The following is a 12661-nucleotide window of genomic DNA, read 5'->3' on the forward strand; positions in this document are numbered from 1 at the left end:
GTAAATTAGAAAGGCAAATCTGTTCATATTTTACTGCAAATCTGAATTTTTGGTTTTTAATTAAAAATCCCAACCTTGGGGCAATACAAAAGGCTACCTACAACCTAAGAGCTTGGTATTTAAAACTGACTTAGTAACTTAAGCTTTTAAGTCTCTTTAGTAAATTCACCGTCTTAGCCTTTGACCTAGTCAGACTTCCTAAGGAAGATATGGTTAACACAGCCTTACGGGAATCTGCATAAGGCCCATTTTGCTGAGAAAGGATTTATACTAAATGCGTAAGACATTCTGAAAGTAGATGGCTGAAAGAACTAACTACTAATACTACTGATTAATATTTCCAGTAAGGGAAGGTACTCACCAACTTTAAGCAGTCACCATTTAGATCTGATTTTAAACACACAAGCTTGAAAAAGCTGTTTCCCTGTTCACCCTGAACACAGTAATTTACATCCCCTTCAGGGACACATCCTAAACGTAGAGACCTTTGGAAAAAGGATTACGGAGGGCTCTTCCTCAACACACACTGAGCCCTAGGCATTGACCTATTGCCTTGGCATCCCGCAGACACTCTTCCTTGGTGACAGTTGTGGTGCACGCGGTTCTTAAGTCAGTCAGAAGGGAAAGACATTCCGAACCTTCACGATAGGAATACTTCCTTCTCCCCGGTCTCACCTAAAGCACCAGATTTAAGACTCCAAAGTATCTTTACTTCTGAATTCCAAAGAAGGTGCACCCAGTGTTTTAATGGGTGGAGAAGAATTAATTGGGAACTCTAAGAATACATTTCGAATCCTCACGCAGGTGAATCCCTCCGCAGGACTCATGGAAAAACTTTCCTGTCCAAAGCATCCGTTTTGAATATTTTTACATCTATACAATTGAAGAGAAATAGAAAATGAATAACTCCTATCTTGCAGGGTGGCCCCCGCTACTATCTCTAAGTAAATGTTGATGGGGCCCAACAAGACGACCTTGTTTTCAGACAACTAAAAGCATTTCCATTTTACTCTTGAGCTGTGTAATCTCAGTGGAATGTCTTTAAAACAATTAACTGATTTTTGTATGGGTCTGTAATTTGTTTTGTGGAGGAAAGTTTTAGTGTGGTTTAAGAACATTTCCCTTGAGACTTTACAACCTAAGAAAATTATTAAAACCTTTGATATAACCCCAACTTTAAACTTTGAGGTATAAAAACTGTCAATTTTCTACCTACCTGTAAATTATCAGATTACAAGGAAGCAGTTCAAAATATTAGTGGCCATATTTTCATTGTTGTGTTCATGTGGCTAAAAATACTTAAAATTCAAACAGTTTAATCCAACTGGAGTTTTCCAACTGCAGAACACTAGTTTATTAATCTCCTGGTTCTTAAAAAAATAATGAGTTTGAGGAAAATGAGATTATGTCTTTTTCTTTAGCAGTAATCCTTGCAGTAACCCAGCTGTAGGGAAGCACCAACAGGTTTCTATGGAAGTCATATTTCTTTGGAACATGGCAACAAATAATTACTTTTCAGATACCCAAAAGCAGAGCAGATGGAATTTGCTAGAGAATTAAATGAATTTTCACTTCTATCACTCCCGTCAAATACGTGACCTGCTTTATTTCTGATTTAAATGAACTTTGAAACACCAAAGTGTTTGACAAATCTTGGTCTTAGAATGAACAGTTAAGCCAGCAATTAGATCACAATCCCATTTCTGAAAGGCTTAGATGTGAATATAGAAAATAAGGGCTGAATTCCTCTACTTGTAAACATTTCCCCTTTAAAGTTCCCTTTAAATCGATTACACCTCTACTTTCCGTTTAGAAATCTTATTTTAATAAATAAAAGGGGAAACCGAAATTTAATTTATAAAGTTTTATTTTTGTATATGTGCTAAATCTTAGGAACTGTGGACAATCTTCAGTCAGTCTGTTGGCTTGTAAAAGGCTGAGAAGTATGTGATCTGGGTGGTGAAATTTCCTCTTGGGAATCTGGATTTCAAAATGAAAAAAAATTTTCACTCATTTGCAAGTTTAAAACATGGTGCACCTTTCCCCCCTTTTTTTCTTACACCTATAAATTCGGAGGAAAAGGGCTACATTTCTGCAAATGTAAAATAATCTAAAATAATCGTAAATACAATCGGCAGCAAGTTCTTAATACATTTAGCACTTCTGTAGTGATTTACCACACCCAAAACCTTATTTTCAAACACTAAACACTCACATAGGCGCAGGACCAATTTTGGTTGAGCCCTGCTAGGAAACCAGTACTGAATGGTTTTTCTCAGTAACACAAGAACTGGGGGGAGGGGAGGGGTGTTTTACTTTCTCGGCAGTATGTAGTACCTTCAAACTAGAGACCAAAATTGGGCACTTATGAAAAGGCAATTAAAAAAAAAATCCAGTTATAATTCTAAATAAGGCAGGATATATCCACCAAAGTAACCACAAAATTCAGCAAAGTAAGAGTTCACGGGAGAACATAAGCTGGAAAAATACTAAGAAAAAACGGAAAGGAACTATTTTGGAGTAGTCATCTGAGTATTCAGACTTGCTTTCATTTACAAATGTAATTCAAATAAAAAAGGCTCCTCATCTTTTTAACCCACTACTAGGATTAAATACTTAAGTTGTTATCATTCACTAATAAAAGTTAATCATGAAAAAAATATAAAACATTTTAATTCTAAATTTGTACATATAACAGCTAAAAGAGACAAGGTTGGGAAATTATCATTGAGAGAAAAATGAACCAAGACAAAAACCCCAAATATGATTATGTTCTTATTTCTGCCTCTACAATGCTGAACATGAAAATTTGGTTGGTGGAGGGCTTAGAAACAGCAGCAATATGGTTCTTACCAAGTTGTGCACTGAAATACTTAGATCCAATAGGGCAAAGCCCTTGTTCACACAGATTAACAATGAAAATATCTTCAGTCTTTTTAACAGATTCTACTGTCTTCTATAAAGTAATCATGCCATTTAGAATTCCGGGGGTACTTCTTTGAAAGGAAGACTAGTGATTCCGCAACAAACATGTAAAGTAGGAAATATATATATGGCTCAAGAAATCAGCTGAGGGAGAATTAAATAATCTTTAGGCACTTTGAAGACTTGGAAGTTTAAAATGTGCCATTTATGTTCAGAAAAAGACCTCAAAATCCACCACTATGTTGCTCTTACAATAACATGCATCTTAAAATTTTCAGTTATACATTAATGCTTGCTTAAGAGTTAAATATAGAAAATAATTTGCACAAACAAACAAAAATAACACTCTCCATTCACCTCTCCTAGATCCTGGTCACAACACAGACCATTCTTCCTCAAATGGAGGGGGAAAGGATTCACAAGCCCTCACCTGGCACTAGGGGACTTGTAAATTCAAAGCAACGGAAAGTGGGATCTCCCTCCAAGGAGAAAAATTCACAGCCTTTTAAAATGTCAGGTTTTTCATGTCTAGGAAGTCATTCATTTTAAAATTAAGTATATTACATACTTTTGTTAAGGACCAGGAAACACAAAAATCATCTCAGATGGTTAGATGGTATATTTAATGATAGCAACTTGTCCAAATAAATTTAGCCTATTCTGCTCATTGTTAAGGAGGCTTGGAATTGAGGAACTTCTAAATTAAAATTACCAACTGGAACTGCACACAGTGTGTATGACTCTGGCTCACACTTAACAAACTCAGATGTAATATACTTAAGGTAAAAACAGGATCTATCCGGTGTCAAAATTTCCTAATATTACAGAAAACCTAGAAGCACAGATTGACTACAGAGTACTGCAAATAAGATATCCAAAGCTTTATCTTAAATACCTGCCCCTTTTAATCACAAAATAACACAATTCTCAATTTTGTTTCTGCTTTGTTCAATTCCAACTATAGCCTTTTTGACAAAACATTTGCCTATTAACTGAATTGTAAAAAATACAACCAAGCTTGTGCTCATTAAATATACATGTATATAAAAAACATACAAAAAGTACAAGATTGATTACGTTAGGAAACTTTTACAGTGTCAACAATCCTGTTTTTCTCTAAGTCTTTTAGTAAAGGGCCAAAGGTCAAATCTTTCTGTGCACAAAAATTCAATGTGACTGAACTCCTGAATTCAGTGTCATGCCTAGGCATGCTATGCACAGAATTATTTTTAATATGCAGTCCTTAAAAAACAAACAAAAAAAGACAAAAAATTAACCAAAAAACCAAAACACACCACAGGACAAAAAGTTATTCTTAAATCAAATTCTATTTGTGAATTCAGCAAAATAATTTCTATAAAATAAAACAGCAAAATATTTAAATAGAATAGGGTGGACTGTATCTGTTTGCAGGGGTATTTGGTTTTTAGACAGGTTCCAAAAAATTACACACATTCAAGTTACCAATGCTCTATTAACTGATGAGTTCCTTATCTTTAATTAAATGCTTATTCTGAAATTATACCTCAATTATATTAACTAACCAGTTTCCTTTTTAATTAGACCCTGCTTCAAATGTTAAAATTTTTGGAATAATGGAAAAGGAGCTAGGACAATTCTTGCTTTCAAGTAAAACTGTGACTGAGCAGAAGCTCAGCCAGACATCTTGGTGCAGTGGTACTCCAAATATTGTAGGATTCTGACTTCCACTTCACTGGGATCCAGCAGAAGGAAAGTTTTAAAAGGTTCTCCTAATAAGCTCTACCAAAGAAACAGAACAAGCACACCAAATACAGTCTTCTATTATGCTCCAAGCATCCTGGCATAGCAAATTTTTGCATATTTGTTTTAAATCTTTTAAAATTCCCATTACTGATACTTAAGTTTCCTTATCCCACCCAGAGGTTGAACTGTCAAACATCAGATGTAAGCAACATATGTGTAACTGAAAACCACCTGTTTATCACATTTCTCTCCTTGTGTTGTATTTTAGATTCTAGGTGTAAGACGGAAAAGCTCTGAGCAATACAGCTGTCACACTGGGACAACTGCTGTCATTATGGTAATTTTTTCCTCATTGGCTACACTAACCTGGTGTGAAGCCATGCTACATGTTACAGCGTAACTATAGCTTCAAAGTGATTAACCTAACCTCAGAATAAAAAGGCAATGAAAAAGATCTAGAAACAATGTTACATCACCAAATTTTCCACATCAACCAAATAATTTAAAGGTTACCAGCCTTTCACTGCTCATAATAAAACTGACTCCAGTGGCAAAGAATTAACATGAAACTATTGGTGTGGTTGAAATGGATGGGCTCTGGTTTGTTGCTGTTGGTTTATTTTGTTTTTGTAAAGGAGTTGATCCAACTGCCGTTAAGGCAGGCAACACTGGTTGCAGCAGAGTGCAATGGGTATAACAAGGAAATAACTTTTGTAGGTTTTGTAGATCTGTGAGTCTCATCAAGAAAAAGGTTTCTTGCTTAAGAATTAACAGTCAAACATTAATATACTATATACACCTTTGCCATTTACACATTAGCATCAGGCCATTTATTACAAAACACTATACACTTTCCACTGCAGGCGGGTTATATATTGACAGCAAATTTCTGCAGGTAAGACAGTGAATAAACTTTCCACTCCATGTTGATTAGGAATAGTTTTTCTAGTTTTAAATATTAGCCAGACACAGAAAAAGGTTGGACTGTAAGGCCTGGGTGCACAGTCTTGATGGAACCAGTTAATCATGTGCATTTCACTGATCCTTCGTCTGAGGTGGGGATACTTCTTCACTGCCTTCATAATTTTCTTGTGCTCGTTGGCCAGTTCTCTGAGGGTTGTTCATGTGATGTGCTGCTGGGCCTGTATACGGCTGTCCATGCACATGGTTATTCTGGGAGGGGAGAAGAGATCTGCATGTTAAAACTTTTCATATATTAAACTTCAACTTTAAAGATCACAGGCTGAAGTTTGTAGAAATGTAAACATTTCTTTTATTCCTAGGACTTAAAAAGAGTAAATACACTTGGGCTAATGATGGAAAAGAAAAGAAAAAAAAAAAAAGTGGTTTGAAAGAGAAAAGGTAGCCTAAATTCAAACCCCAAAGCCCCAAATAAAAGCAGTGTAGGTCTGTTTAATTCTTTGGCCAAAGTGATTTTAAGTGCCAAAAATTATTTAGATTCAAGTCTGACAAATAAGGGATAACACAGCCCATTATTGCTCGTGGTAAAAAATATTCATGAAAAGGGATCTGTGAGCTGGAACACCTCTATCCTCACTCTTCTGAGCATCTTGAAACTCCCATATGAGAAATCTGATTGAATGATCATATGAGGTCTGCATGAGCAACAACCCTGAACACAGGATGATGTTAATGAAAACAAAACAACACTGAAAATAATGGATTAACCAGGCATGATTAATATATGAGTTTTCTCACGGCCGAGGAAAGTAACTCTTCTCCTTGTGGATTTGGGTCCTTAACGTTTTAAACCCCTGAACTCATTTTTCTGTACGTTCCCACCAGTCAAGCCAAGAAGATCATAGGCTTTAACTTTCTGTAATTTCTATTACGAAAATTAATATGTTGAATATGCATTTTCCAGTCATATTCAACACTTCTAGTCAGCATGCTTCTATTTCCACCCTGAAATATAAGACAGAATGCTTAAATAATGGTTCTGAAAGCATGGTTCCTAGACCAGTAGCAGCAGCAGCAGCAGCAGCAGCAGCAGCAGCAGCAGCAGCAGCAGCAGCAGCAGCAGCAGTTGGGAACTCGTTAGAAATGTAGTGAATGAGAAACGCTGGGGTGGGGCCTAGCACTCTGCTGCAACAGCCCACCAGGGATTCCCATGCTTGTGCAAGTTTAAGGACCACTGCCTCAAAAGATCTGAATTAGTCACATCTGGGGTTTAGAAAGAGACGCTCTCATTTAGAACGTTTCTTCATCTAAATTTATTTAGTTATTGATTTCACAGAAAAATTCATGGAAATCTGTCAAATTCCTGATTTTTTTCCAACAATTTTTACTGTCATTGAAGTCTTGGTTATGCTAAGTAATAAGCAAACACTTCTTCCTTCAAAATCCACTCGCACACTTAGCCTAACAGGAAATGTCGTCTTAATCCATTATACTAAATATTGATTATCATTTTATATTGATGTGAATAATCATAGTTTTACAAACGTCATCTACTAGTACAAGAAGGGCACATATCTGACCAGGAAAACACCACAGGGGCAAGCTCAAACATGCCACATTGTGACCCCATGCTAACCATTCCTCTTTTGATCATGCCCCCAAAGCTAGTCTAGATGATCCCTCTATTACTTTACAGTCACAACAAAAAACGTAGCCATCCTTTGGGCTTCCCTGGTGGCACAGTGGTTCGTGCCCTGGTCCAGGAGGGTCCCACATACCGCGGAGCGGCTGGGCCCATGAGCCGTGGCCGCTGAGCCTGCGCGTCCGGAGCCTGTGCTCCATGGCGGGAGAGGCCACAGCAGTGAGAGGCCCGCGTACCGCAAAAAAACCAAAAAAAACCACTTAGCCATCCTTTAAATAAAGCATAAAGATTGGTTCTAGGGAATAAAAACACGAACCAAGCCCAATATACCTGCTGATACTGAGATCCAGGTGAATGGGGGTATAATGGGGCATCTTCAGGTGGAGGCGACTCATGCTCATCTGGGGCATCTTGGTCATCTGGCTCCTGATTTTAAATATTTAAAGATAGAGAATTATGTAGCCAAATTCAAGTTTAGTTTTATTTTTTTTTCTATTTGAAATAAAATCTTTAAAATCTAAAAAACTGACCCACTAACAACTTTTCTTTTACTACAGATAAACAAAGTAACTGAAAGGAACCTGATTTGGATTCTCTTAGAAATACTAGATTCAGGCAATTTCACAAATATTTCTCTAAAAGAAGGCTCCCTCATTAAGACCACATATAAACAAACTTCAACATAATTTTTTTTTACCATTATCATTAATACATAAACACTGGCCTATAAAGTGAAGAATTACTTTGCTTTCTTCCATTTCTATCTGCTGCACACTGGCGGCTTTTTTTACCTCCTCTGGACAGAGTTCACAAGCTTTTGCAAGTGTCATCCTAGCACTATGTGATCTCTCCAAGAAATAACCATTTGATGTTTCATTGCTTTGCACTGGAGGAGACCAATTGTTGTAAGTGTATTGAGGATTGCCAGTGTATGGTCGTCTTTCAAGTTCATCTCCAAGCCATTCCACGGCCCAGGTCCACTTTCTTTTAAGATCTCCATTGCCCTTCAAAAGAAAATAAAACTATATATGTAAAAGGTTTTGGAATGCTTTTCAAAGGTAACTTTAAACGACAACTCCAAATTCTCATAATTCTCTTCTTTTAAAACAGAATCCTTAATTCTGATTCAGATTTCTACAAAATTATATGTGTGTGTGTATATATATACACATATATATATATATATAGAGAGAGAGAGAGAGAGAGAGAGCGAGCGAGCGAGCGAGAGAGCAAGAGAGAGAGAGAGAGAGAGAGAAAGGGAGAGAGACCCTCACCTGCAGAATCTGGTAAGCAACAGGACAATTGCTAAAGAGAGCTACCATACATTTTATACACTGGTATGCTCTTTTTTGATAGTGATTCTTAGAGCGCTGGATTGTGTCAAAGAGCCCATCTCGGTCATCTGGGATTCCTTTAAGTGCATTATGAATTCTGAAAGAGAACCAGATAAATAAAAACTTCTAAAATCAAATAGCAGCTAACATTACTGAGTGCCTACTATGTGCCATTCAATAAATGTCTTTGATGTAGTTATGTAATCTAATGCTAGACAGTAAGTCCTCTTCTTAAACCCTTGAACACAGATAAGAAAAACAGAGAGGTTAAAAGGCTTGCAACCCAAGGTCATATGGCCGCCTAGTACCAACTTATTACCAATCCAAAATGACAAATATCATATGATTCCAGTTATACGAGGTATTTAGAGAATAGACAAAAATCAGAGAAAGCAAGAATAACGGGTACAGAGTTTCAGTTTGGGATGATGAAAGTTCTGGAGATGGATAGTGGTGATGGTTAACACAATATTGTGAATGTACTTAATTCCACCAAATTGTACACTTAAAAATGGTTAAAATGGTAAATTTTGTTATGAATATTTTACAATTTTTCAAAAAATATTTAAAAATTCACCTGCCTGCAATTCTACTCTAAGCTATATATCCAAGAGAATTGAAAACAGGTGTTTAAAAAGAAATACAAAACTTGTACATGAATGTTATTCACAGCAGCCAAAAGGTGGAAACAACCCAAATATCTACCAACAGATGAACGAATATACAAAATGTAATGTACCCATACAATGGAATATTATTCAGCCATAAAAAGCAATGAAGTATAGATATGTACTCTAACATGGATGAATGTGAAAACATTATGCCAAGTGAAAGAAGCCAGATACAAAAGAACACATTGTATGATTTCGTTCATATGAGATGTCCAGGCAAGTCCTGGATATTTTGCCTATGCACTGACAAATTCATAGAGATAGAAAGCAGATTAGTGGTTGTCAGGGGCTGGGGGATGGGAGGACTAGGGAGTGACTGCTTAATTGGGTTTGGATTTTCCTTTTGGAGTGATGAAAATGTTCTGGAATAAGACAGTGGTAATGGTTGCACAACATTGTGAATGTACTAAAAGCCACTGAATTGTATGCTTTAAAATGGTTAAAACAGTGAATTTTGTTAAGTGAATTTTACCTCAATAAAGAAACAATACCTGAAAAACCTTTTGTATACCTTATATTTTACTTAATAGAACATTCCAAATCAAAATTCAAGTTTGTTTTGTTTTTTTGTATTACATGCATTTATAAAATCTGTTTTGTTTGGAAATCATGACTTTGTAATTTTGCAAAGTTTAATCATTTCAGACCACACAATCAACCATGTACAGGCTTCCTGCTATTTAATCTGAAACACTGCAGTGTATATTCTGTTTTTACCTTCAGTTTTGTCAAGTGATAATGAATCAACTGCTTTCAAATGCCGTTTTTATCAATATTACCTTTCCCTCCCTTGTTCCCCAATGCTTAACGGTGCCAGGCCCACGGGAGATGCTCCATAAATATACACTGCTTACTAAATGACCTAAAAAGCCCACTATGAGAAAATTATTTTCAAGCTTGGTGCCAGGGACTCATAACAACAATCTTATCATTACACAAAAGTCAAATTCCCATGTTTAATCCGGCACACATGCCTTTAGCATTATTACTTGCTCTAATGAAACAAGAGAACTAAGATGTGGCTAATTGGCTTAAAGCTATAAATGCTTACAATATTTTCAAAAGAAAATAATGAAAAGCTAGATTCCATTTCAACCAACGCTTAAGTTTCAGATCCTTTGATCATATTGAGAATACTGGTAGTATGCAAAATAAGCAGCTATAGTTTTAGAACTACTAAATTTTGTGTTTAATGAAAATTGATTTCTGGTTTAATGCTATTTTCACAATATTAATTCAACTGTTGGAAATCTATGATGGTAATTCTGGTGAATAATTTGAAAATATTATTTCATGAATTCTGGCATTTGCAATCCCCACTAAGACTCAAGATTTTAATTTCTCTTTAAGCATTTTGTTGTTATAAAACTTGTAGGTATGTATGTATGAATGTATTTATTCATTTATTTTTTGTGTGGCCATGCTGTGCAGCATGTGGGATCTTAGTTCCCCGACCAAGGACTGAACCCTTGTCCCCTGTAATGGAACCACTGGACTGCCAGGGAAGTCCCAGGTTTCTGTTTTAATTATTACACTGACAGACAGGAGGCAGTCTGTTATATAGATTGTCAATTGTTTCCCAACATAAACTCTTACACTATTGTCCATGTAGGGAGGGAAGTTATAAAATCTGGCAAAGTTGCCAACTAATTCCACAGTTCATCATCATCTGTATTGCTCTTGGGATTAAGGATAATGTATTAAGCTTTTACGTAAAAAGAGGAATTCTGGAGGAAGCTTAAGGGACAGCTAAGTTGGATAACCTTAGTCCTAAATTAATAAATATTAAAAATAAAATTTAAAAATTAAATAATAAAATTAAAAATAAATAAAAAATTGCTAACTCCTAAACCTCACGTACGTATACTGAAAAACTAGTTATGGTTCATGCTCATTTATTCACGGATTCCATATCTGCGGTTTTGCCTACTTGCTAAACTTTATCTGTAATGGTAAAAATCAACTCTTTGCAATTGCAGTCACATGCAGAGTAGCAAAAACATCTGAGTTGCCCAACACACGTTCCCATCTGAAGTGGAACAAAGTGATATTCGGCCTTGTTTTAGCTCATACTGTAAACAAGTATCCTTTTTCCCATCTATTTCAGTGACAGCTTTTCACATTTTTGTGCTTTGTGTTGATCTCACTGTTTAGAAAGGGCCTCAAATGTTTAGTGCTGGGCTTCCCTGGTGGCACAGTGGTTGAGGGTCCGCCTGCCAATGCGGGGGACGCGGGTTCGTGCCCCGGTCTGGGAGGATCCCGCATGCCGCGGAGCGGCGGGGCCCGTGAGCCATGGCCACTGAGCCTGCACATCCGGAGCCCGCGTACCATAAAAAAAAAAAAAAAAAAAGTAACCAGAGCCTGGCAAGAACCTAACCCTGTTTTTCCCCCAGGAGCAATGATTTAGTATTTGCTCATTCAGTGTTCACAGTGACTTTCAGACCTTAACTACCATGAATAACGGGAACTGACAGTACTTACTGAAGGTACTATATTTAGATAACCAAATGTTATCTCATGTAATTCTAAAACTAACGTAATCTAATCCTAAAATAACCCTAGAGCATCATTAATGAAATTGAAACATTTACAAAAAAATCCCCCCAAACATAAAACACAACAACAATTGAAAGAAAAAGGTTAGTATATTAAGTATGCAGCTTGGGCAATGAGAGCAAAAAGTAAAAAATGAAATAAAACTGTGAGGAAGGGGGGACCTTTTTATTCATTCTTGTCTTATGTTTTGTTTAAGATACATTTATTAGATATTCAAGAGGTTAAAAAAAAATATGTGCCGACTGGTAATTTCAGTTACTCTAAAAGCTGGGCAAGGAACAAAAAAGGGTATCTACCTGTGAGTCTGCCAGGAGTCCTCAATCAGTAAGATTTGCAAAAGCAGATCCAAATAGGGCCGGAGTTCATAAGTATAGGAATATGCAACCTTTAAAAACAGGTAAGACATGGTGAAAAACTTATTTTAAAGCAGCAACAGTGGTGATCCTTTTGTAATGTGTAATGTATAAAAATATCAAATCACTATGTTGCACACCTAAAACTAATATAATTGTAAAGTCAATTATATTAAAAAAACTATTAAAAAAATAAAAATATAAAATAAAGGAATAACAAATCAAATTATAGAGACATATGAATGTATATTTTCCTTTAACCTGCCAGAGAAGTTCACTGAGGACAGTAGATGAGAACTGAGGATTCTCCCAGCAGCAAAAACGAAGCAATTTGACGGTTTCCTCTGAGTTACTGCAGTCCTCAATGATTTTCTTCACATAACTTGTCCTCACAAATAAAATGTCTGCCACATTCTGCTGAATTGGCATTATAGGTTGTGATAAATTAGCATCACCAAAAGGATTGGGAAGAGGAGGATTACCTAGAATACAGATTTGTCATCAATGAAAAACTAATCGGCTTCTCTACAATAA

At 36.2% G+C, this 12661-nt stretch overlaps 1 protein-coding gene across 1 annotated transcript in view; it reads right to left on the reverse strand.

The window, feature by feature from the left end:
• Positions 1–1849: 1849 nt before the first annotated feature.
• The window catches only part of USP9X (ubiquitin specific peptidase 9 X-linked), a 126223-nt gene continuing 115411 nt past the window's right edge, over positions 1850–12661 (reverse strand). The window contains exons 40-45 of the mRNA XM_060138817.1: positions 12389–12609; positions 12071–12159; positions 8488–8644; positions 7957–8217; positions 7544–7639; positions 1850–5823 (exon numbers count right to left, since the gene is read on the reverse strand). Of these exons, the coding sequence (XP_059994800.1) occupies positions 5686–5823; positions 7544–7639; positions 7957–8217; positions 8488–8644; positions 12071–12159; positions 12389–12609 (962 nt within the window). The 3' untranslated portion in view covers positions 1850–5685. The remainder of the gene's footprint in view (positions 5824–7543; positions 7640–7956; positions 8218–8487; positions 8645–12070; positions 12160–12388; positions 12610–12661) is intronic.

This window comes from Lagenorhynchus albirostris, chromosome X (assembly GCF_949774975.1).
Source record: "Lagenorhynchus albirostris chromosome X, mLagAlb1.1, whole genome shotgun sequence".
Taxonomy (NCBI): Eukaryota; Metazoa; Chordata; class Mammalia; order Artiodactyla; family Delphinidae; genus Lagenorhynchus; species Lagenorhynchus albirostris.